The 23,979-nt window shown below is 34.8% G+C and overlaps 5 protein-coding genes and 1 long non-coding RNA gene across 9 annotated transcripts; 1 reads left to right on the top strand and 5 right to left on the bottom strand.

The window, feature by feature from the left end:
- Positions 1 to 103: 103 nt before the first annotated feature.
- On the bottom strand, positions 104 to 3,339 carry LOC105132857 (metallocarboxypeptidase A-like protein MCYG_01475). Of its 2 annotated transcripts, none has more exons than XM_011036585.1 (11): positions 3,145 to 3,339; positions 2,985 to 3,045; positions 2,775 to 2,885; positions 2,485 to 2,622; positions 2,285 to 2,354; positions 2,157 to 2,212; positions 1,722 to 1,847; positions 1,413 to 1,552; positions 754 to 826; positions 586 to 660; positions 104 to 485 (listed from the first exon to the last, which is right to left on the bottom strand). In XM_011036585.1, the coding sequence occupies exons 1-11, from the start codon at positions 3,288 to 3,290 to the stop codon at positions 168 to 170; spliced, it is 1,314 nt and encodes a 437-aa protein (XP_011034887.1). In that variant the 5' UTR covers positions 3,291 to 3,339; the 3' UTR covers positions 104 to 167. The 2 variants fall into 2 exon arrangements, with proteins under 2 accessions (XP_011034887.1, XP_011034888.1); XM_011036586.1 differs by having other exon boundaries at positions 2,985 to 3,042; positions 3,145 to 3,337.
- A 1,977-nt stretch (positions 3,340 to 5,316) lies between these two features.
- Positions 5,317 to 7,139, bottom strand: LOC105132856 (vinorine synthase-like). The gene is made up of 2 exons (XM_011036583.1): positions 5,663 to 7,139; positions 5,317 to 5,626 (listed from the first exon to the last, which is right to left on the bottom strand). The coding sequence occupies exon 1, from the start codon at positions 7,059 to 7,061 to the stop codon at positions 5,715 to 5,717; it is 1,347 nt and encodes a 448-aa protein (XP_011034885.1). The 5' UTR covers positions 7,062 to 7,139; the 3' UTR covers positions 5,317 to 5,626; positions 5,663 to 5,714.
- Positions 7,140 to 11,722: 4,583 nt separating this feature from the next.
- LOC105132855 (probable acyl-activating enzyme 1, peroxisomal) lies at positions 11,723 to 14,727 on the bottom strand. The gene is made up of 2 exons (XM_011036582.1): positions 14,267 to 14,727; positions 11,723 to 13,363 (listed from the first exon to the last, which is right to left on the bottom strand). Exons 1-2 carry the CDS (start codon positions 14,462 to 14,464, stop codon positions 11,906 to 11,908), a joined length of 1,656 nt encoding a protein of 551 aa, XP_011034884.1. The 5' UTR covers positions 14,465 to 14,727; the 3' UTR covers positions 11,723 to 11,905.
- Positions 14,728 to 15,583: 856 nt separating this feature from the next.
- On the bottom strand, positions 15,584 to 18,728 carry LOC105132854 (uncharacterized). 3 transcript variants are annotated; one of them, XR_843651.1, is made up of 8 exons: positions 18,232 to 18,728; positions 17,132 to 17,791; positions 16,652 to 17,057; positions 16,480 to 16,558; positions 16,367 to 16,395; positions 16,289 to 16,330; positions 16,048 to 16,175; positions 15,584 to 15,959 (listed from the first exon to the last, which is right to left on the bottom strand). It is a non-coding gene; the product is annotated as an uncharacterized LOC105132854 (long non-coding RNA). The 3 variants fall into 3 exon arrangements; XR_843650.1 differs by having other exon boundaries at positions 16,289 to 16,395; XR_843652.1 differs by having other exon boundaries at positions 16,289 to 16,395; positions 18,395 to 18,728.
- Positions 18,729 to 19,375: 647 nt separating this feature from the next.
- LOC105132963 (uncharacterized) lies at positions 19,376 to 20,149 on the top strand. Its single transcript, XM_011036716.1, has 3 exons — positions 19,376 to 19,560; positions 19,645 to 19,842; positions 19,929 to 20,149. Exons 1-3 carry the CDS (start codon positions 19,452 to 19,454, stop codon positions 20,147 to 20,149), a joined length of 528 nt encoding a protein of 175 aa, XP_011035018.1. The 5' UTR covers positions 19,376 to 19,451.
- A 561-nt stretch (positions 20,150 to 20,710) lies between these two features.
- On the bottom strand, positions 20,711 to 23,492 carry LOC105132852 (dolichol-phosphate mannosyltransferase subunit 1-like). Its single transcript, XM_011036581.1, has 8 exons — positions 23,209 to 23,492; positions 22,923 to 23,022; positions 22,757 to 22,790; positions 22,570 to 22,646; positions 22,212 to 22,237; positions 21,929 to 22,093; positions 21,734 to 21,848; positions 20,711 to 21,149 (listed from the first exon to the last, which is right to left on the bottom strand). Exons 1-8 carry the CDS (start codon positions 23,307 to 23,309, stop codon positions 21,045 to 21,047), a joined length of 723 nt encoding a protein of 240 aa, XP_011034883.1. The 5' UTR covers positions 23,310 to 23,492; the 3' UTR covers positions 20,711 to 21,044.
- Positions 23,493 to 23,979: the final 487 nt, after the last annotated feature.

Here is a 23,979-nt window from a genome sequence, read left to right as displayed (position 1 = left end):
ATAGTTTCTTCGAGGGAAACTAAATACTATAGGAATATTAGCAAATTGTGATCAACAATGCTCTGTGGAAGCTCTTTGAATTCGTCAATGCAGAGGCAAATCATTGAGGAACTGACGTTGAACCATGGGCAAAAAAATGTTTCTATGAGATACCTCAAGATACAATGTCAGATGGATAAGGCGGAGACAATAGGTCTACTTGACTTGCCCTTTGCAATTCTAGAACAGAACATGAACAATAACAAAACAGAGGATAATAAGAAGAGCCTAAAATACGTTCTTATCTCCTGCATTCCAACATCTAGCACTTCCATCTTTTTACCATATCTATTTCTCCTTTCCATTAAGTACCCATCAAGATATTCATCAATGGATACAAACTTGTCCACCCCAGACGCCATGGCCTTCGAATGGTTTCCATCTAGCTGGAGCGGTCCCAACTTGAAAATTGTGAAAAAAGCAGAAGACCAGTCATTGAGAACTCTCTGTACCCAAATTGAAAATATGATCGTTAAATTTCGATTCTTTTCCATCACCAACCAAATGCTATTTCTGTAAAGCAAAAAAAATAGAAATCCAGTTTACATTGAAGGTAGTAAGATCAACAGGATTGAACATTTTAAAGCAGTCCTTTGAAGAAGCTGCGGTATCTCCGTATATCTGCCAGTTACAGCATAGGAAACAAAGGTTAGGCAGAAAGACTAGCTTATAACTTTAAAGCATCTTTATGAAAGGTGTTCATATTTCACAGACCTCGAAGGTGAAAGCCATAGGCACTTTTACAATGTCGTACATGAAATCTGTTGCTGTCCCATGTGCAAGATACCTAGATTAAAGCATTAAAGCAAAAACATGTCAAAGTCTCAACTAGCACTCCAGACCTGCTGAATAACCCTCTCCAGCAACAAGATCATCTAATTTTCAACATTGTAAGGTAAATCATATTTCCTTCAAGTTGATAATATGTGGAAACAGGCAACAAAGGCCCTGGAAGCACTGCGCACATTAGGCTATAACAGCCAAAGTACCCAGATGTTTTACACTAGAATGATACATATGAACCAACTATAATTCAGAAGCCTGGACAATGCAGGAATGGCAACATTTACTAAAATTACATGTCCCTAAAGACAGCCCAAAGGAAAAAAAAAAAAAACTTAAGACATATCACAAAGCCATTAACATGTCTACGTGTGTCATTTGTATGCAATGCACTGTGATTAAGTGGTAAGTCCATGTGACAACATGCTTTGCAGAAATGGGAACTGATTGTATATTATTAAGCTCATGGACAGTCATCAGTAACCACTGTCAAAACACTAAAATAGAGGGTGTGGTGTCTCTCTAGAAAGAACGGATGGAACTATGAAATTTCTGAATAGAAACAGGTTTGCAGTTTAAGTAACACAAACCCAACAGAGCCTCCTCCTGAGCCAATCATACAATGTTTGTGGCAGTGAACATTGTTCAGTTTACTAAGCAATGACCTCATACGTTCTGATAGCACACCATCAGGGGTTGTATTCCTGTGGTCATAAGGCATAAATAATGCCTGAACAACAAAAACAAATAAGAGATCATGCAACCCTAAATGAAAAGGGAAAGAACGCATTATAAAGAACCGAACTAAGGGTAGAGAAAAAATGAAAAAAATTGACAAAACAATTCTTAGGATCAGTTCAGCAATCACTGATAAGTGATATTAACTTAGGACCACTCACCTCCATTCCCGAATGCACATTAACCCATATGTGAGGATCGAACGTTAAGGCAAGTTTCCGCATTATTTGAGTTTCAGGCTCACTGAAAGGACCAGTTCCAGGATTTTCTTCATATGGATCATAGTCCTGTAAATGGGGGAACTTTTGAATATGAGACAAAGAAACCACATCACATAGGAGCACACCACTGAACTGAATTATAACATTCGTATCCTTCAGCAACAAATACGAGTATAAAGACTTGACTGATAATTCTAAAGGCTCATTTATTGCCCATCGTACAAAGATTTCAATTCACTTACTAAATGCACGTACTACTTGAGTCCACCTCAGCATAATGCCCGAGGACATCATCGCAAATCATGAGCACATAACATGTAATGATGTTATGCAAAATAGTATTCCAAGAGTATGAAGTTAATAAGCAGAACAGACCTTCTCCTTTTTGCCCCAATCAACGCTCCAATTCCGGTTGAGATCAACCCCTCTACCTGCCAAAAAGAAAACTTAGCACCACAATTTCTCCAAAAAGTCAAATTAAACCTTAAAATAAACTGCATTACCATTTCTCCTCTCACAAAGATCTCCTTCCTCAACAAGTTTCCGTCCATTCAAGTTTTCCATTGGCACAACCTGCCATGCCATTCAAAATAAGTATTCCAAAACATCAGCTCGTAAACACCAGTAATACATATATTGCCCCAGTAGGTTACATACTTCAATTACAAGTGAAATTAATGTCCCACGAAAAATTTTAAGCTACCTTTACGATGAGTTTGTCTAGGGTATTGTTTAAAGAAGCAACATCTACATCAGGTAGAAACCGTTCCTCGCTTAAAACCGACAAGATCTGAAACGCAAGTTCTGTTGTAATTAGCTCCCTCCCATGTTGCCCGAAACTCTGGAAGACAAGAGAATCATCTGTCAACAAAACCAGCAATTACCAATCACACAAAAATACCAGTATGCAATACCTAATCCACTACACACCAAATCGAATTCCTTATATCTAATCAACAAATTAAACAAATAAAAAAAAGGGCTAAAACTTACAAGAAGAACCCGAAACTTTGACCTGTCATCAGTCTCTTTCCTACTTCTGCAATAAGTAACTACAGTGATCTCTGCTCTATAACCCTTGTTTCCTGTTTTAATCGTCTCCACCTATTATTAATTTTTTATAAAAAAACAACAGCAACCCATCATTACAACCTTAAAAACAACATTAATAATAAAAAAAAATCACCAAAAACAAAAACTTACGGTCAGTTTATCTGGGTGACGGTGTACCAGTGACTTTATTTGCTCTAACAAATCAGCACTGCAAAAAAAAAAAAAAGAATCAGAATGAAAACTCAAATACTATTTCGTAAGTAGAATTTTTTTTTTTTTTGGGGGGGGTGCATTTTGATTTAGAATTTACCTGGAATGGTAGAGATCGCGATTTATGGAAGTGAAAGTGGAATTAGATTTAGCATTGACAAGTGAAGGAGAAGCGAAAAAGAAGAATAAGATGAGAGGGAGGAGAGAAGCCATAAGTTTGAGGAGGAGGGATATTTTTTTCCTCATTATTTATGTGTTGCTTTGTGTTTCATTTAATTTGTTTTTTTTGGGGGCTGCAGGCCAAAAAGGGAGATGATAACTGTGATATGATACAGTTATATTTGTTTTTATATTTTAAAAATAATTTTTAAAAAATAATTTTTTATTTTAAATTAATATTTTTAAATTATTTTGATATATTAATATAAGAAATAATTTTAAAAAAATAAAAATTATTATTTTAATATATTTTTTAATAACAATATTTTAAAAAATAATTGCAACTATACTCATAAATATATTTTAATAATTTTATCAATAATAATGGCCTAAGAGAGATTTTTTAATCTAGATTTTTCATGATAATGGACTATATAAATATTATGATATTTATAATTATTAATTTCAACTTGAGTTAATTTAATATGAATTTAATTATAAATTAATCAAACTAATATAAGATATATTATTTTTAAAAAAAATAAAAAGTTTTTTATAATTTTTTTTAAAAGATAAAATTATATTTTAATTAAAATATGAGATAACTGCTACCAAAAACAAGATTAACATCAAATTATTTTTGTTTTTTTTGTTACTTGACAGGCATAAGAAGAGTCAATCGGTCTTGGATTGAACCATTTAGCTAGATAAGGTTAAATAACAATGATATTGATATTGTGTTTGGGCTCTATTTTAGTTAATTTTGATTAATTTGATGTTTTTGTTATTTTTATCCTAATTTTATATTTAAAATAGCAATATCTTATTTTTATAATATATCTCTTATATCAAAGACCATAATTAAGATTTTCCAAAATGGCTTCAACTAGTGGAGAGAGATTCAATAAATTCATCAATTTAAGTTTAAGTGTCACCTAAATTTAATTAGTATTACTAATAGAGATAATTTAATTTTTGGTCTCGATATAATTATCATGATCTTTATATATATATATATATATATAGATGTTAGATTATGAAATAGCTATTTTCATGTTAATTTTAATTTAAAAAAGTTCAAAAAAAATTAATTGGTTGATTGACTGACGTGACAAGCCAATCAAGTTTTGATTTTTTAAATCTGGATTGATTGACATCCTGAATTAACCTGCCATGCCGGTTCGCATAGCTGCCTTCACTGCCTTTTTTTAGAAAATCATCATCAATTTCTGAAATTCATTCCTCACTTCAGTCACCAAGTCATTTAGTCCAGGCTTGGACTCAGCCACATATCGTGCAGCTGCTATCCAAAAGAGATATCCCATGGAATTCTCTGATAAGGGTGGTGCCATCTCTGAGCTGGCTACTTGGGCCTTAAGGTTGGCAATGGCTGAGGGATCAAACATAAATCTCCTGGTTATGCACTTTCCCTTTTTGTACATAGAACCCCACATAACAATCGATGAGTCTCCACGCCCTGTATCATTTGCAGGGAAGAGGGAGCCAGCAATGAACTCAGGGTACACTGTTGCTTCATTACTGCCTCAGGCTGTAGCAGTCCATGCCTTCAGAAACGAGCTCAAAGCAGCACCATCCAGACCTTGTGACATGTACACATGCCAAAGGCATTGCCACCACACAACACTCAAAGACGTTTTCTTGAACACTAGTCACGTATACTGCTGCAGTTGATTCCTTCACAATGAGTTCACAGGGAAGAAATTGACACACTGCCAGGAGGTCAGGTTGGCCAAGGAATTCATCAAGATTGAAGTCAAGAACCCTGGTTTCCAAATAATAGGACCCTTTGTCGTTGCAGTAAATGGAAAATGAGACGTCGTTGATCTTTCCACCAAGAGGATAAAATCTGTAGCAGCTCCAGTCTTGTGGGACATCAGGTGGCTAGGACTAAAGTTGTCATTCATGGGATTGAATAAGATTATTGGCGGAAGTTTGAACATGAGGGGGCGTATATGCTCATTTGTCCCTAAATAATATCAAGGGATACCCTTTTCACGGTAAATACCAAATATATTGTAGTGATTTCTCTTTGGACATCGATGCTACGCTTTCTCTAGTCTATTCTCGCCGAAGCACCACCTCTGCACAACTCTTAAAATAATGTACTTGTTCTTGGCAAGTGCTGTGGTGAGCAAATGATGAAACATAATTTACTACCTTAAGGCGTTGCAATCCAAGTACAAACTCCAAATTTATATAATTCTTGTCACAAACTGGCTTATGACGCAGCAGTACTGCTTACGGAAGCAGAAGAAATTGGTGGAGACATTACAAGAACCTACTTCTAGATGCTTTTACACTTCAAAACCTGGTGGATGGAAGTTTCCAGGTTCTCCTACCTTGGTAAAGCCATCTTAACGAAAAATGATTTAGTTCTGAGCAATCGTGTTGAGTTACAAGCCGCAGTAGGAATGGTAGCAACAATTGTGTAACGGGACACAGCTTAATTAAGAAAGATTGTCGCCAGCGTCGCTGTCAATACCATAGCTTTCATGTACACTGCACTGATTTATCGATGTCCAAAGGACTTGGGTTCAAAGATGCAAATTTGAGGAGCTCTGGATTGTCTTCTAAAATAGTCATGTCTTTTTCATCCAAGGTCACGAAAGCTTCTATGCCATCACACCTTGTGTCAGCCAAAATGATAAGGTTCATGGTAAGTGAACCTGACACGGCGAAACTGCTAATCCAAACAGGCTTGCCCCATCCAAAATCAGCATCATAGAAGCCAAATCTACACCAACTAGAAAAACCCAGGTAGTCTACTCCATCCTTGGAGCCAAATTCACCTATTTCTTTGAGTGTTTGCTCCGCCAGAGAATTGCTTTTATCACCTTTTATCTGCCCAACAAAGTCAGCATCAATTTTTGATATTGCTTTCCTCACCTCACCAACCAAGTCGTCTAATTCGACCCTGGACTTGTTCATGCATTTTGCAGCTGCTAACCATAGGAAATTTCCTATGGAATTCTCTCCCAAATTTGGTTCCATTTTTCTTCGCAGATTCACCAAGTGGGTTAGTAAAGAAGGCCTTTGGGATCCTCGCCATTCTTCTGAGGCTGCCATGATGCACTTCCACAGGAAAGATGAGACCACCTCGACGCGAGTGGGGCATTTCACTCCTAAGCTGGCTGCTTGGGCTCTGAGGCTGGAAATTGATGAGGCATCAAACACAAATCTTTTAGTAACGCCCTTGCCCTTTTTGAACAAGGAACCAAACATAACAACTGCTGAGTCTCTAAGCCACAAATCATTTGCAGGGAAGAGAGAACTGGGTATGAACTCGGGGTATATAATTGCTTCCTTGCTGCCTTTGGCTGTGGCAGACCATGCCTTGAGAAAGGTGCTCAAAGCAGCACCATCTAGGATAAGGTGCGATATGCATATGCCAATAGCAATACCACCACATTCAAAAACATTTACTTGAAAATTAGCAACATGTGTGACTGCTTTCGGAAGGAGTTCACATGGAAAGAATTGATGTGCTAACAGGAGGTCAGGCTGCCTAAGGAATTCACTGAGATGGCAGTTGACTTGTGCTTCCACATAATAGGCTCCTTCATCATTGCAATCAATGGAAAGCTCATCTTTGATCTTTCCGGCAAGTGGGTAAAAGTGAGTCAAAGTCTCTGATAGAGATTTTTTAAGCACTCCTAGTCTTCTGTGAACATCAAGATTGCTAGCACCAGAATTGTCATTCATCGGATAGTACAGGAGAAGCGGTGCGTATGGAACTGGAATAAGCTGGTCCAAAAGGGACAGCTTGAAATTTCTCAGGTGTGGAGGTGTTGGAGAAGATGGTCTTACATTTTGTTCGGAAATGATTTGCACTTCCATTTTCAATGGTTTTAGCTTCCTTTCAAGTTGTTTGAGAAATCTATCAAAGGTTCAACATGTTTTTATACTTGAAAGAACAAAATGACTCCAAACTAAGCACACGCAACTCCCAAAAGAGACAAAATGACTCCAAACTAAGCACACGCAACTCCCAAAAGAGCTGACATATCCAAGATTCTTCTCCTGTCAGTGTCCAGTTACCCCTGGGATCAAAATAAAAATATTGGGTGTTGGATAAGGGTTTGTACTTTGTATTAGGAGTTACCTTTATGCTTTCACAAAGTTTTTATTTATTTTATTTTTTGCAATTATCAGAATACGAGTGTTTTGACATTTTTTATATTTATTTTTTATTTTAAAAAATTATTAATGTATGCTTATTGTACCCTAATAAATACATGATGTTTGGACATCATGTGTGATATCACTCATTATCCAAATATAACTTTTTATTGTGTATTTGAAAGTTCCATCATGTTCTTTTTTTTTCATGATATAACATATAATATATTTTTTTCATGATATAACATATGATAATATATGGCAATTAAATTATTACTGATAGTCATTATTTTTTTTTATTCTCTTTTTTTTAATAAATAAATTGTGCAATTATCTTTTTTGTTCTTTTATTTTAACTTTAGTTTGCATTCTTTTGATTTCTTATTTTATTTTTATTCTTTCTAAAAAAATTGTTTTCTCAATTTAGTTTTTCTATTATAATTTCTCATATGTTTTTTTTCATTTCAAGTTTAATTTTTTTAATTTTTAATTTATTTTCTTGGTCTTTTTGCTAAAGCTTTGTTGGTTTTCAATTTTATCATTCAGTCAAAGTTCTTTGTATTTTTTTATTTGAGTCTTCATTCTTTTGATTTTTTATTTTCTTATTATTCTTTTTATAAGAGTTTTATCGGTTTTTAATTTAGTACTTCAATTATAATTTCTTATATTTTTATATTTTTTCTTTATTCTTTTGATTTTTAATTTATTTTCTTGATCCTTTTGTTAAAGTTTTATTGGCTTTCAATTTTATCCTTCAATTAAAATTTATGTTGTTTTATTTTTTCTAACTTGACCTTAATTCTTTTGATTTATTTTTTCTTTTGTTAAAGTTATTTTTCAATTCAATTTAACCTTCCAATTAAAATTTTTTGTTTGCCCTCTAATTATTTTTTTTTATTTTCACCATCATTATTTTAATTTTTTTCTTAGATCCTTTTGTTCAAATGATTTTTTTATTGGTTTCATCTTTCAACATTTGATTTGTTGTGAATTTAGTTTTGTATTTTTTTTATTTATAGCTCTTTCAGTCCAATAACTCATGTCACGAGTTTGAAAAGTTAATATTGTTTGAAATCTTTTTCTTTTCCTCATTTTATTTTATAATCTTATCATTTTATATTAGTTTTTTTTTAGATATTGATTTTATGGTTATTTTCGATTTTGTAGGTTTATTTTAGTATAATAATCTAGGTCTACTTGTCCTTTTTAGATAAAATTTTTAAAAAAATTATTCTGTTTATGTTTGGCTTTCTAAGTTATTATTTTATTTCATCTATAGTTTTTTTTATATATATACAAATGAACTTTATTTTTTAAAATAAAATATTTTCATTTTAAACTACTTTTTTTCTTTTTTCAAAATAAAATGTTTTATACATGAATGTGTATATCAAGTGAGATCACTTGAAAACAACTTTTTTCTTTTTTTTAAAAAAAAAAAAAACTAGATTGATAGCAACACAGGCATCTGATGCTCTTTGTTTGAACTCGTTAGAACACCATTTGCAGCCTTCAAGATCATAAAGTAACGACATTACAGGGGCAAAAGAGCTTATCAATTGTTGGATTTAAACATTATCTTCTTTCACAAGGTGGGCATCGTACGTTGGGGTGGAGACATCTGTGATGCTTGCGAACAAGGAAACTTATATTAAATTCCAGGGACTGCATCAAAGGGTTGTCTCTCTGTCCTTTGCTCTGTTTTTTTTTTTTTTTTTAATCTCTTTTGATGTTTAAGTGTGTCACAAAATTCAACTCTAACTCTGGCAAATCCACCTATTTGTTATGAAAAGAATCTCTTCGAGTTGATCTCGTCATCAAGGAGTCTGACTCTGTTTGAGTTCAACTATTCTATTAAATTGATAGTATAAAAAAATTATTTTTGAAATCTTATGCCAAAGAAAACAATACAAGAGGACATAAGCATAAGAAAAAAAAAATCAGTTTTTGTCAAAAAAGATTTCATTACGATAACTCTAATTCATATTTTATAACTAAATAATTTTTTCTAATCTAGTTTGTCTCTTTAAAAAAATCTATAAATTTTTAAATAGGTTAAAAATAGACCTTTACAAGATAGGAAAATTAAAACCCTATTTCAAATAGAGAAAAACAACATAAAATTTGAAATTAAACTAAAATTTAAAAATAAAAAAATTAACTTAAATAACATTTTTCAAGATTAATTTAAGAATTTTTTAGGGTTGAATAATTACCGTGAGCCGAAACCTCAATGAGATGTATAGAGTTTTTCAATCAAATTTGAACATGATTCAACAATTATTTTAAAAGGAAAATATTTTTTTGTCAAATTATTTGTTAGCACATACATGTTTTTTTTAAAAAAAAAAAATTAAGTATGCTTTTTTAATTCATAAATAAATCTACTAAGCTTTCAAAGATTCATTAGTAACGAAACTTATGAAGTGATCTTGGAACAGAGAATCATTTGAGCATCATTTGGTTATTAGATTCTTAATTAAATATCTTTGGACATCCATTAATTATATGAATATCCATCCAATTATTTTGCTTAAACTCCATGGGTACGTGTATCTTGAGATCACTTGAAAGCTCCTGCTGCTTCTTTCTTTAACTAGATTGATGGCACTGGAAGCATCTGATACTCTTGGTTTTAACTCATTAAAATGCCATTTGCAGCTTTCTGCATCATGAAGTAACAAGATTACAAGGGCAAAAGAGCTTAGCAATTATTGGATTTCACATCATTGTTTTCATAAGGTGTGCATAATAAGTTAGGTCGAGTCGTCTCTGTTGTTTGCGAACAAGGAAACTTAAATTAAATTCCAGGCACAGCATCAAAGAGTGCTCTGTCTTTTGTTAGAACATCGAAAGAGTTCTTACAACTTCTCAGTTTTTTCAGTCTCTTTTGATGTTTTAAGTGTGTCAGAAAAATACAACACTAACCTCGGCAGATCCAGCGATATGTGGTCACAGACAATCAGATCCCATGATGTAGTAGTCAGGAGTTTCACCATTAATATTAATCCCGGCATGGCATGACACTGCATGTCAATTTAATGATCTGTCGATCTAAAATTTGATCCAATCTAATCTTAAATTAAATCAGAAGTGAAGTGATCATGTCACCTAGTTGACATGACAGGTTAACCTATAACCTAATTAATCCAGTCAAAAACTAGTTTAATTTTTAAACAAATTAAAAAATATTGTTTCATCATTGAAAAAACAATAAAACACAACAGCTATGGATCAACCTGCCAGCCCATAACAAGGTCCTTGGGCTGAATTATCGGCTAGGCAGGGTTTAATAAATAACTTGATAAAATCTCCTCAAATTCGAGATAATTATAGATGCTGTGTTTCTCAAAAGAAGGTTGAATAAATTTACAACTCACGGCGTCCCACTGCAGTGTCCTGCAAAGATTTTCGTTCTGTTTCTGTTAGATTTGATCGATTTATTTTTTTTATGAGAAGGATTTTGTTGTTATTTTTTTATTTTGTGGAACAGTTCAAGATCTACGACAATATAACTTGGGGTTCGTTACAAATCATATTAGTAAAAAATAATATAAATTATATTTAATTATTTAAATTATTGAATTAAAATAATTTTTTATATAGTATTAAAACCTTAATAATTAAATTGTTACAAGTTTAAATATCAGTATTTTTTATTTATTTAATAAAAAATAAGCATAAAATAAAATAAGTTTAAATAAATTTTAAATTTAAAAAATTTAATTTAAAAAAGTATATTAAAAAATAATATAAATTATATTTTAAAATCTCATCTAATAATTTAAATTATTAAAATAAAATAATTATTTCAATTTAAATTATTAAAATAAAATAATTATTTCACGTATATAATTTTTTTAGATTAACAAGATGTCCGGACTAATTTGATATATAGCCACAATGGACCTAGCTAGAATCGAGAGTGAGATCTACCGTTCGAGAACAAGCGCCTGCACATGCTGATGCTACAAGTTGAGCACGAGAACATCTACCTTGTCTTAACTAGAATAATCTACTTGTGCCAGCATAGGTATTTGTCATCATCTTGACAAGGAGGAGCAAATAGCTCAGCTAGAAGCCACTTCTTCCTTCTTGAATGGAATACCATGTTCTTGCCCAGCTGATCGTTGCAATAGATTTGCGGCAAAACTCTAACGCACGATCTTTGGCAGCTCTCATTCGCATAGTTCCTCATGCATCTTTCCCAGACAAATTCAATTTTGCCCTTTTACTACAAATAAGTAACAAAAACCTAACTTTTTTTAACATTTTTATTTTTCTTGCTTTTCCCTTCTTCTTTTTTTCCCCTCTACCATCACCATACATGTCATCCTATAGCAAACTAGAAAGATAACATTGGACAATTTTAAATTTTAGGGGTGGAAATCTACAAGGGTAAAATAGTGCTCATCCAACAGTACACTTTATCAATTGTTCATTTTGGAGGCAGAAAATTTAGGAAGATTGACAAAATTACAACACAATCAATCAACAAACCATGTTCAATGCAATTCAATATATTAACAGGAAGCGGTTGTTATCTTCCAATCAACATTGATTTACAGTCTACTAGTGTTTCCCTTTGAAATGCTTCCCATGGCCTTGGCCTTCTCCTTCAAGACAAATTTTTGTACCTTTCCAGTTGAAGTCTTTGGCAATTCCTGAAACACAACAGTTCGAGGTGCCATGTAATGGGGCAAATGATCTCTACAAAACTTGACAAGTTCTTCAGAATTCGCATTACAGCCATCCTTCAACTTCACAAATGCACAAGGTGTTTCTCCCCAGTGATCATCAGGTCGTCCTACTATAGCTGCTTCCAGAACTGCAGGATGACTAAAGAGTACAGACTCTACCTCAATTGAGCTGATATTTTCACCCCCTGAAATTATAATGTCTTTCGATCGGTCCTTTAGCTCTATGTAACCATCAGGATGTTTCACCCCTAAGTCCCCACTCCTAAACCATCCACCATTGAATGCATCTTTTGTTGCTTTCAAATCTTTTAGATATCCATTCATCACAGTATTGCCTCTAAACATAACCTCACCCATGGTCTTTGCATCTGCCGGTACACTCTTCATGGTAACGGGATCTTTTATATCAAGCTCCTCCAACCCAAGATGCTGCACCCCTTGACGAGCCTTGATCTTTGCTTGACTTTCTCGAGGTAATGATGCCCATTCAGGTTTCCATGTGCAAACTGTACCAGGACCGTAGGTTTCTGTCAAACCATATGCGTGAGTCACGTGAAATCCTAATTCTTCCATCTTGTACAGCACATGAGATGGTGGGGGCGCACCTCCTGTCATGACTGACACTTTTCCTGGAAGAGGCTTTCTATCTCCAGCTGATGCATTTATTATCATGTTCAAAACTGTCGGTGCACCACCCAAGTGAGTAACCTTGTGCTGAGCAATATTTTCAAATATATCTTTCGCAGTGACATTTCTCTGACAAACATTAGTACCACCTTGTGCAGCCACTGCCCAAGTAAGACACCAACCATTGCAATGAAACATGGGGACACACCACAGATATACAGGCATTGAGCTCATCTCATTAAGAAGAACAGCAGCGAAAGAATTAAGATAAGCTCCTCTATGGCTATAAATAACACCTTTTGGACTTGATGTAGTGCCTGATGTATAATTAAGCGAAATGGGATCCCATTCGTCTTTCGGCCATCTAACTTCAAAGTTCAATTTTCCGGTTGCCAAGAGACTCTCATATTCCAAGATTCCAGGACAGGAAATGGCAGCCGGCTGACCACACTCAGAGATTAAGACAAGAAGCGGCAGCTTGGTTTTTGTCTCCCGGAGAATCTCAAATGCTCCTTGAGCAATTGAGAGAAATTGGTAGTCTACAAAAATAACTTTAGCCTCCGAATGTTTCAGCAAGACAGAAACCATTGAAGAATCATGGCGGACATTAAGAGTACACAAAACTGCCCCCGCCATTGGAGCACCAAAATGTAGCTCATACATTGCTGGTATATTTGGGGCCAACGCAGCAACCTGTTCAAATTACTTGAAGTTAAAGCTTAGCAAAAAGTTACATTATTTACAATTAATATGTAAGGATTGAAGAAATTAATAAACCCCGGATAGAATAAGAAGCAAATTTACAAGAGCAAGTGGTGTAATTTCTTTTGCAGAAATCACATCATTTTTTACCATTTGTGACGGTATATTTATTTCAAGACAATATCCCATTTTTTCCATAATTTAAGTATCAAGTGGTGAATTTTTATATTGTATTTTAGGCCAAAGACTAGCAGTATGATTAAAAGCAACGAGATAAAGTTCTCTAAAAAGAAAAGGGAGTAAGAGGAGACAAAGCAAAGTCCTTTCTCTATTCATTCAATCAAAAGCCACCCACCTTCTTGTCCACTATTTAGCAATCATAGTAGAATAGCACCAAAGAGAGAGCGGGGAGGGGTTGGTGGGGGGAGGACCTAGAATTGGACTCTTTACATTGTGGCAACTTCTTGCATCCAAGTGCACCCAGACAGGGAATCCTATGTGGTCCATTCAAAAGCAATGTACGCTACATACGTCTAAAATTCTTTATTCAACATTCGTCAAATTCCATGTTGAAACAAAAAATCTGTTCTATATTCTTTCCTAATCTTTTGTGATCTCTAGCATTTTGTTAGTAAGGTGATAGACATTGACAAGCACCACGACACTGTGTGGCCAACAACAAATCACAAAATAGACAAACAAATACTGCTAAATCTTGCCATTAACTCCACTAAATCAACATGAAATTCAACGAGAAGCCAAATTCATCCATTTCAAAAACAAACGATCAAAACCCTCAAATATTTTGAGATGAAGAAGGTAAAGATTATCATAACTTTCGGCAAATCAACACAAAAACGCTTTAAAACGAGGGGGAGAGAGAGTAGTAGTTACCACATCACCAGGGGAAATCCCGAGATGGGCAAGAGCAGAAGCGAGTCTGATACACCTCTCATGAGTCTCCTTCCAGGTGTACTTAACATCACCATCGATGACAGAGTTTCTGTCTCTGTAAACAATCGCTGAGCGTTCAAGAAAGCTGATTGGAGTCAAAGGAACGTAGTTAGCTGAGCATTTGACCATGCCCTCCATTTCTGACACCAGAATTATCACTTCCTTTCTTGCTTTTTTTTGCTGTTTCTTATCTTCACCAAATCCTATCCGTACATTAATTAATGTCAGCAAGAACTAACTAGTTTCTACTCCATTGACACCAAGAAAGTTGCAGCTGAAAATAATAAAGCGTTGTCTGAACAAGAGACGGGACCTCTTTAAGGGATTTGCTGGAGTAAATTTTATTCTGTCCCTGTAGAATCAACAATGTTCACCTTCTGCCCCTATATGTAGAGTTTCTCAATATTGCCCTCCTGTTTTCTATAAAGTTCCAATACTAGCCATAGCCATGAAATAGCCTGTTTTTTTGGATGTCTTTTGTATTTTATTTTAGGTTATCAAGTGCTTTTATAAAATTAAAATATTTAAAATGGGGATATGAGAGGAAAAAATGAGATAAATATAAGAAAAAAAGTTTAAAAGCATATTCATTTATTTTCTTTATAAAATGAATAGAAAAAAACTAATTAATGTATTTAAATTATGCACATCAGGTGTTTTAAAGATAATTGTTAGCTCGTACTGTTTATTGGAAGTCAAAGCATTGAATATAAAGTCACCTATTTTTTAATACGAGATTTTTATTTTTAATTATAAAGAAAATATTCAAATGAGAGATCTTGAGGAGAAAATCCGAGCTAATTAATAATTTAATTGATTAAGATTAAGTTTGATAAAAAAAAATTATTAATCTTATTTTAAAAATAAACTAATATATTAAACTTGTGACACTATTCTTATCTTAAATTTAATAATTATGATATCAATGCCCTTGATTTTTTTTTCATAAATAATAATTACTTATACGCATCTAACACATCTAGTGCACGGAAAAGATATTTTTATTCATAGAAAAAAGAATGACTCCTTAGACTATCATACGTGGACAAAAATATAACTCCTAGAGAGAAGGTCTGAAAGGGAGAGTAGAAAGAGATGGAGCACCCGGCGCAATTAAACCCCGATGGGGATGAGAGATGATGCCCTCAAATCAAGCTTGCTGTTTTAGTGTAAGGTGGGGTGCTCAACATATCTGAAAATGAGTGAAATCTAACAGTGACCGGAGTAGTTCAATTTCTTAGTTTCTTAACAATGATCTTAACTTTGTAAATTGATAATGCTTCCAATAACAACAAACCATAAGAGATCCTTACATTTGCTTTAGAGCATGGCTGACTCCGTCACGTTACAGCATGAACTTAATTATTTCAGATTCAACCATCACCGAAGCTAAGTTGTAGAAGTACATGGCTATTACTTTATAACATAAATTGGAGAAGAAACATGCAAGGCAAACTGTAATTAAGAACGACAAACTTCTCTGATGTTCTGGTCTTTGATGATGTCTTCTTCATTATATTCTGAAGCAAAATTAAGCATTCGTCCTTGCTTTCCTTCAATCTGAATGTGGAAACCGTTGCAGAATCCCAAAGCTGGAGATCTAACCATGTCTCTTCCCTTGACTTTTCTCCACCTAGTTGATCAACATTTGATTCCCACAGTTAAGTCTTGATCTTCGATATCATTTAACATGCATGATTGTGTATGTGCAATAGAAGTACCTCTATTTGGAGACTAAGAAATGTAAGAATACAGGCATTAAAACCCTACTGAACTCTACTCCAGCACATGACCTTAAGCCTCCTCCAAAAGCTATGAAGATCTTTGCAGTTGCAATAGCTCCCGTGTTCTTTAGAATGTTTTGAGAAATGATAAGTTAGCAGAGTTTAAGAGAAATAGAGGGAACAAGATGATGATTGGCAACTTGGGGTCAATTCAAGACAAGGAAAAGTGCGTACTTACATCCCATCTTGATGGATCAAAGGCAAGGGGATCTTTATAGGTGTTGGGATTTAATTGAACAGCTGCTGGAACAACCATGATAGTCCAGCCTTTAGGGATTGTGTATCCTGCAAGCAGGTTTGGCTTAATTAGTTCAGGACTAATTTGCTAACTATCTAGACTAGCCAAGGTGATCTGGGATTGGAATTCACCTTCAACTTGAATGTCTTTTATGGCCCTTCTAAGCATTCCTGGAGCAACACTTGCCAACCTGAGTGATTCGTTAACAACCTGAATTCATCAGAAATGGTCAGGTGATAAATTTATCAGGAAAAGAAAGATATGTTAGGATGATGAAGAAAGAGCCAAGATGTGAAGACTTACATGATGGGTATGGGTCATGGATTTATATTCTTTCCTGGAAGTCCAGAATCTGTACCTTTTCTTCTCTCAAGGATTCTCTCGTGCTCCACTTGGGAAGGTACAGAATCAATCTTCATCAACAACTTGTTTTCAAGAGTTTTCAGTAATTTTTAGTTTACTTACCGTCAGCTTCTGCACCACTGGAGGGTAGTCTGTGAGAAATTAAATGGCTAAAGCAAGTGTGGAGGATATAGTATCAAAGCTGGCAAGGAGCAGCCCAAACATCATGTAAATGGCAAACTCATCTGTCCAAAAATTTTCCTTTTGCATGTCTTCCACAATTTGATCAAGAAAATCTCCTTTGCGGATCTCTGGATGGCGCCGTCCCTCTTCTAGCAGTTATTGGTTTTATAGCCCTCTTCTGGTTCTGCATATAATCATAAACAGTAACTGACTTGAATGAAGCCAATAAAAAGAGCTATGGTTTTCCAAAATAATTACCTTTGAACATCTCTGAAATGCTGTGCCAGGAATATTCAAAGAGATTGACATGAGTCCTAGCAAGAAGTAGGTGAAACTTTCAGCTATATTTTCCCCTGATTTTTCTGATTCATAACTGAACGATACTTTTGCAGTAAAATCAAATTTCATCTGCAAGTTTTTGGGAAAAAATGGAGAAAAAGATGTTGAGGCAGTCATAGTAGCTACAAGTCTTATTGCGAGGCATGAAAAAACAGCAGCGCTTATGATGCTTCATTCCATCAATGTAGAGCTACAATTTAGGAGTTATTCAAAAGGTAACTGGAAATTTAAGCTCAAAATTGATTTACAGATGAACTGGCTCTCTTCACTTATACAGTTGGTCGCTTAGACCAATCCTGCAATGCTTGGCTTATAGCAGTTTCTAACTATGGCAGCAGCTTATCTTTGAGGGGCCCAGGGCCAAAATAAGCCAAGACTAAGTTCCTGGGGTATTTGTGTATGGAACCATGTTTCGAAATAACTGATGTGGCATCTTGGTGAAGAAGCTTGGCAAAGGAATCCATGTAGCATCTTTCAACCAATTTTCCTTCTTGTTGAAGAAGGTTATAGTTGTAATCAGCATCTGATGATACAATCACTGGCCTACCCACCAAGCTGGTTCGAGACAGTGGATCCTAGCTGCAATAACAGAACAAATAGATATTATTCTTAATTAATGTGAAAAATAAATAAAACAAGAGGGCTATTTTCTGCTCCCTTTCTAATTCTCTTCTTGATAAAATTTGGGATGTCTAGTGACTTGCTTGGAATGAGAAACTGCAAGGTCTCCCCAATCTATGGGAAGCCCATGGAGCCAGGAGGTAGATTTCCATTGTATTTTGGGTTCCTCCAGCTATAGATCCAATGAGTGGTGCTTATTACAAGCAAAATTATTACCAGAACTGAGAAGTAAACAGACCACATCTCCATTATTAAGAGTTCAAAACATGACAATACAAGCACTTTAGCTGGATTCTTGTTGAAGATCGTGCTAGCTAGAGACCTTTTATACAGGTAGCTAGCTATCTGTGATCATGCTACTACATGTGACAAGTATAAGAATACATTTGGCACCTAACTGATTTATATCAGGTTGACTCAAGTATGATCCAACTACGACTGCTATACTCTCAGCTAGTCAAGTCTCCAATTCTGAGTTTAAATGATAGCCACACAGAAGAAAATTAGACCACGGCTTGAGAAGTAAATGTTAAGATAAGATCTTTCTCTCTTTTCTCTTACTGAATGTCGAGCTTTTGTAAGATGGTGCTCTAGGTGGAAGTTCAGTAGCAGTGTTCTTCTGCTGTTGACAAAACAGTGATGGATGACGTGGTTTTTGGAGTTCCAATTTTTTTCTTCTGTTTTTCTCTTCATTTCATGGGAATATTTATCATATGCTGAGAAATTTTGTTTGATGAAGAAGAAGAGTCATAAGATGTTGGTGTTGCAATAATTGTTGAGTCTTTTTTTCCTACCTGTTGTTCTCACTCTTTTTCTATGCTTCTGATAATTTCCACTTTGCTCCCATTGGAAGTGGACAGACCACACAAAGGATAAATCGGATCTACTTGGTCATTCGTTGACTCATAGTATAGTAGTGAAAAAAATCTGTTTTTAAAAACATCATTTTAAGTTTTTTTTTTTTTAAAAAAAGAGCTAATTTGAATCTTAGTTACGCAACTCGTAATTCAGACAGTGTCTACACCTTGGTCGAATTCGGAAACTATATGGAAGTAATAATTATGTTGACCTGAAAATTAAAAATCAGATCACTCTCAAAAGGAGAAAGAAAGCAAGAAATTCTAGCATTGGAGTCCTTTATTGAAGTAATAACTATGTTGACCTGAAACTAGGTTTTATTTTAATTTTTTTTTAAATAAATAGTAACTAATCTACAGGTTAACCTATTCAGCCTTTTTCCCCTTTTTTTTTATGGTTTGGGGGGTGGAGCAGTTGCAGCTAAGAATTTCGAAAGGGTATCAAGGGACAGTTACAGTTACTATAATAAAAGTATATTTATGCAAAATCCGAACATGTCAAGGAAAGAAATCACTGTCATGCCTTAATCAAATCATACTTGCTAATCATAACCGCCAGCTCAAGAATTTGACCGTTTAGCCGCTCCCCTGCCTCAATTCAAACACACAGTCCATTGCCTCTCAATAAAACCCTAAAAACAGCAGAAAAGAGAACCCATTACACATTTCAGATCAAAAGGTAAACCATATTCCATCTCTTTATTTAATTTTCTGTGATCTCTTTAACCTTCTTTCTCCATACACAGTTTTCTTTGAAGAAAATGTCAAGTATGAAAACCGTTGGCAAGCCTCCACTTGCTAAATCGCCCACCAGGCTGCGTCCTCGCCGTTCTATTCGATCTGAATCCACCACTTCACAGACTCCTCCTGGTAGGTTTGTTGTTTATTATAGTTCTTGTTTGCAGTTGTTGTTTGTGGGGTTTGAAGGTTTTTAACAAAGTTTTTGGTTGTCAGGTTCTTTAGCTAAATCTCAGAGACCAAACCGGAAATGGGACATGGAAGAATCTGATCTCCGCCCCGAATACCAATCAATATCCTGGGAATTACGTGCTCTAGCGAAGATGACTCGCGGTGAATTTGGAAATGGGGAGTCAAGTAATGGTGGAGTTGGTCGAAGTTTGAGTGCAAATTCTAGCCCTTTGTTTGAGAGAGGCAGGAAAAAAAGAGCTAATTTGAATCTTAGTTACGCAACTCGTAATTCAGACAGTATGAGGTGAAGACTCCTTGTAATCTTGGAGTAACTATCGAGTCTTCAAAGAGGAGGGATTCGAAGAAGCTTGAGAACTTGAGGAAATCTGTTTCTGCTGCTTACTATGTGGAGAGAAATGAGAATCCAAGGTACATGTTGAGGAGCATGAATAAGGAGAACAAGAAGCCTCCTTTGCCTGTTCACAAGTACGAGAAATCTGTGCTTGCAAGTGAAAGGAAAGTTACTGCTCGGAAGGCTAGGAAAATCTGAATGTTAGAATTGGGTTTTAAAGATGGTTTTATTGATTTTGAATCTTCTTTGGGAATTTGCTTTGTAAGGGAAACTGGATCTTACATCATACTCTTATGAGTATTGTTATTGTTTCAAGTAAATGTTTGTTGCTTTCTTGCATCTCTGTTTTGTCGTTTGATGCTCGAGGTGATAGGATTATTATCAGCTGGCTGCATCTCTCTCCAGAAACTTGATTGGAGGCAAGGATTTTTTTAGAGATTTAGAGTCCTTGTTAATATTACATGGCACCTAGTGAAAAATTAACGTAACTTGATGAGTATTTAAAATGGTCCAAGAGGAGGATAATTTGTAAAGAACGGTCTCATTTAATATTACTTGGCTTCTGCTTTCATTTTTCCAACATGTCAGCAGCACCTAGCTCAATGCTCTCAAGACTGACATGGATTTTGGGGATAACTACAGTAGTCGGAAGAGATTTTAGCGACCATGGACGGAGAACGCATCAAAGGGGAAGAATCATTGAAATTCTTGCAATATATCTGTTCAATGCTGGTGATGATTATTATGCCAATATATCTGTTCAATGCTGGTGATGATTATTATGCCTTGAATTTTGACAAAAATCATCAAACAAGAGTTAATGTGATAATAATTCTAATTAGAATCCAAAACCTATCACAGTACGAGGAAGAAGTCAACAAATCTTTACAAAACTAAGAAGGATCACGATTTTTGCAAGTATAAAAAACTATGATTATGGCTATTAAGATTTGTTGCAATAAGAAGTGCAGAAGTACACGAGGTGTACAAAACTGATTGTGTTACTATGATTATGGCTATTAAGATTGCAACAGGAAGTGCAGAAGTGCACAAGGTGTGCAAAACTGATAGTGTTTGTAAACAGCGTTGTATCTTATGTTGTAACTAGAAGATATGCAAGGCCTTTCAAATATTCAACAATTTCAGATCCTCCTAGCTTTGAACTCCCAAATACTCTGTCAACGAAGGTAATCGGGACCTGAGCCAAATTCAAAACCAAAATCAAGGATCTTCGGACAATAGTATCAAGTAGTCTACAGTACAAATTTCAACACAAACAACTTAGCCATACATGAAAGAGAAATTGGGTGAGATAAATAACCACACAATAGAGGTTGTTAACAGAGAAAGGCAGCAATACAACTAAAAGAAGCTGTAAACTGTAGAGCTTTCAGAATTATCTAGAGTTTATCCAGCTACATCTTTAAATATTCAGAATTCAATTGGAATTTTACCATTCAACAAATATTATTATCCAACAGGCATGATGACAAGAATATAGTATACACTAAATGAATAGGGAATTGAAACATTTATGGAACAAGGTAAACTATTGGCATGTCCTGGGCTATGTAGTTGTTCAAGCCACAACCAAGATGAAGAAAGCATATCAAGATGCATAGCCACACATGCATGAAAAGCGTAGTCTCAAAACTCAGGCCAGTCAAAGTTGGCAAGAACAGTCACAATACTGTATGACGTGAAATGAACCAAAGCACACAATAACAGTACATGTATATTGATTTTAATGATAAACCACAATAACATGAAATACAACACTACCTCCTCGATATGGTAGCCTTTTCTGGAAGCCCGAACAATCATCTCCATTTGAAAGACATATCCCTTGCTAACCACAGAACTGATAATATCTTCAAACACTGATTTCTTATAAAGCCTTCAAGAAAGAAGTAATTTCAGTTCTAAATCACCAAGTGTCAGGCACTAAATGAATGAAAACCATACAAAAATTCATACCTGAAAGATCCTGTCAGATCAGATACACCAGGCCACAGAAGTGTTTGAGCAAGAACATTAGCTCCCCTACTAGTTAGCTTGCGCATTAGATTCCACCCATGTACGCCTCCACCCTTAACATATCGGGTCCCAGTAACTATGCATGCACCAGTCACCAACTGTTTCCTAATGGCATATCATGGGGAAAAGGCCAGCAAACTTTAGGACATCGGCACCTGTGGTCTAATAAAAGAGCAAATAAGTGTATAGCGCATATACATGCACGTTGGAAAAGGTTGCTTACTTGATAAAGCTTGGCAGATACTTTGGCTGCAAAATATAAAGCACACAGATCAGGTTAACAAAACAAGCCACTATTGTCATTTCCAATTCCAATCATGAGCATGCTCGGAAAAGCTAAATAAGCAGCTAAAGCTCATATGGCCCATCATGCATTCCTGTTTGAATTTTTCATTCATTTCTACAGGAAAGGACAGGATTTTCAAGTAAGATATACAAAAACAACATGCAGAAGATCCCGGGAAAAAAAATCTATTAGTAGACATCTATAAATATAGACACCACCAAGAGGCTTCAATCACTCAAAAGTTACAAGTTAGAACTAAATATTAAACATGTGAAAACAATTGAGCAGTACTTACATGGTGAGATAGATCAGCATCCATGATGACAACAAAATTCCCAGATGCATGCTTCAACCCATGAATGTAAGCCGTACCTAGCAACATAAACAAACATCAAGAACCAGTTTTTTTCGATTCTTATTATATTTATCAGACACAACAAATTCTTATTATATTTATCAGACACAACAACAATGCTACCTACCTAGTCCAAGCTTCTTCGCTCTAGGTCTTAACAACTGCATCATCAAAACCAGTCAGAGATAATTAATTACACACTATCATCTCAAGCAAACCCAAAAACGAAAGATTGATCAACCCCGTTGAAAAGGTCTAAAAGAGTCAACTTTTGATCGCCATGATACACTTACAATGCGATCTTCACCATATACTTGCTGTAACTGCTTAACAACTTCTTGAGTACCATCAGGACTCCCATCATCCACGATAATAACTTCAAAATCAACATCCCTAATCCAGTCATGACAACACAAATTACATTAATTAACCTTCCAACTAACAGATGATCACAGTAATTTAATCATTTCTATGCTAAAATAAGCAGAATTCGAAGCAGAAATTTTCCGAAAGCAGTGAACTTTGATGCCATCAAATCATTATGATAGAGAAAAAGGGACAATTGGAGAGTGGAATTACCGGAGGTGTTTGAAGATGAGATAAACGATGAGTGCAATGTTGAGACGCTCGTTGTACGTTGGGACTATTATGCTGTATTTGTTCTTCTTCTCTTTCTCCATTTTCGTTTTGATTGTAAGCCCTAATTTTGGAGCAGAGCTGAGATTTAGAAGAAGACGCAAAATTTTACAGAGGGAGAAAACTAAAAAGTCCTCCGATACGAATCCGTCGTGGTGGTGATCGAGGAACGGAGGGATGGTTTGGGTTTGGAGGCCGGTTTGTTCGATATGGGCTGAAGCTTCGTCTTTTGGGTCGACTTTAGATGGGCTAGAGACGGTTAAGAAGAAAGGGAGCACCAACCTGGAAACCACCGTAAAAAGTTTTCAAAAATTAATTGCACTTTTAAGGTTGTGTTTTTTTAAAAAAAAAGTAATTTAAAAAAATAAATAAATTTTGTGGTTATTTATTGTTAAAAAAATTAATTAACAGAAAATATTTTCCACTTAAAAAAAATTAATTTGGTTTTCAGAAAAATATTTTCTTGAAAAATTTAAATGAAAAACATTTTTTGAAACTTATAAAAAATTTAAAAATATCGTATTATTTATTGATTATATCAAATTCGGTCCTCAAAATTTTGGTTGCTATATATATTTTATTTTTAATATTTATTTTTTAATTTTATCTCTTAAAATTTAATTTTTATATTAACTTTAGTCCTCATTTTTATAATTGTTATTTTCTTTTTTCTTATTATTTTTTATTAAAAACTTTTATCTATCAAATTTTTTT

Source organism: Populus euphratica, unplaced genomic scaffold (genome assembly GCF_000495115.2).
Source record: "Populus euphratica unplaced genomic scaffold, PopEup_1.0 scaffold68.1, whole genome shotgun sequence".
Lineage (NCBI taxonomy): Eukaryota > Viridiplantae > Streptophyta > Magnoliopsida > Malpighiales > Salicaceae > Populus > Populus euphratica.
Note: the sequence above shows the minus strand (reverse complement) of the source record. Positions and strands in the feature narration are given on the sequence as shown.

What these genes read in the sequence shown, in the direction of transcription:
- LOC105132855 (XM_011036582.1), bottom strand. Translation starts at nt 14,464, where the DNA reads ATGGAGGGCATGGTCAAATGCTCAGCTAACTACGTTCCTTTGACTCCA. An exon ending in GGATTTCCCCTGGTGATGTG is followed by an intron (nt 13,364 to 14,266) that starts GTAACTACTACT and finishes TAATTTGAACAG; the next exon opens with GTTGCTGCGTTGGCCCCAAA.
- LOC105132963 (XM_011036716.1), top strand. Translation starts at nt 19,452, where the DNA reads ATGTCAAGTATGAAAACCGTTGGCAAGCCTCCACTTGCTAAATCGCCC. An exon ending in CACTTCACAGACTCCTCCTG is followed by an intron (nt 19,561 to 19,644) that starts GTAGGTTTGTTG and finishes TTTGGTTGTCAG; the next exon opens with GTTCTTTAGCTAAATCTCAG. An exon ending in TAGCCCTTTGTTTGAGAGAG is followed by an intron (nt 19,843 to 19,928) that starts GCAGGAAAAAAA and finishes GTAATCTTGGAG; the next exon opens with TAACTATCGAGTCTTCAAAG.
- LOC105132857 (XM_011036585.1), bottom strand. Translation starts at nt 3,290, where the DNA reads ATGAGGAAAAAAATATCCCTCCTCCTCAAACTTATGGCTTCTCTCCTC. An exon ending in CGCGATCTCTACCATTCCAG is followed by an intron (nt 3,046 to 3,144) that starts GTAAATTCTAAA and finishes TTTTTTTTTTTG; the next exon opens with CAGTGCTGATTTGTTAGAGC. An exon ending in TCTTTGTGAGAGGAGAAATG is followed by an intron (nt 2,213 to 2,284) that starts GTAATGCAGTTT and finishes TCTTTTTGGCAG; the next exon opens with GTAGAGGGGTTGATCTCAAC.
- LOC105132856 (XM_011036583.1), bottom strand. Translation starts at nt 7,061, where the DNA reads ATGGAAGTGCAAATCATTTCCGAACAAAATGTAAGACCATCTTCTCCA.
- LOC105132852 (XM_011036581.1), bottom strand. Translation starts at nt 23,309, where the DNA reads ATGGAGAAAGAGAAGAAGAACAAATACAGCATAATAGTCCCAACGTAC. An exon ending in AGCGAAGAAGCTTGGACTAG is followed by an intron (nt 22,647 to 22,756) that starts GTAGGTAGCATT and finishes TTATGTTGCTAG; the next exon opens with GTACGGCTTACATTCATGGG. An exon ending in TATCTGCCAAGCTTTATCAA is followed by an intron (nt 22,094 to 22,211) that starts GTAAGCAACCTT and finishes ATATGCCATTAG; the next exon opens with GAAACAGTTGGTGACTGGTG.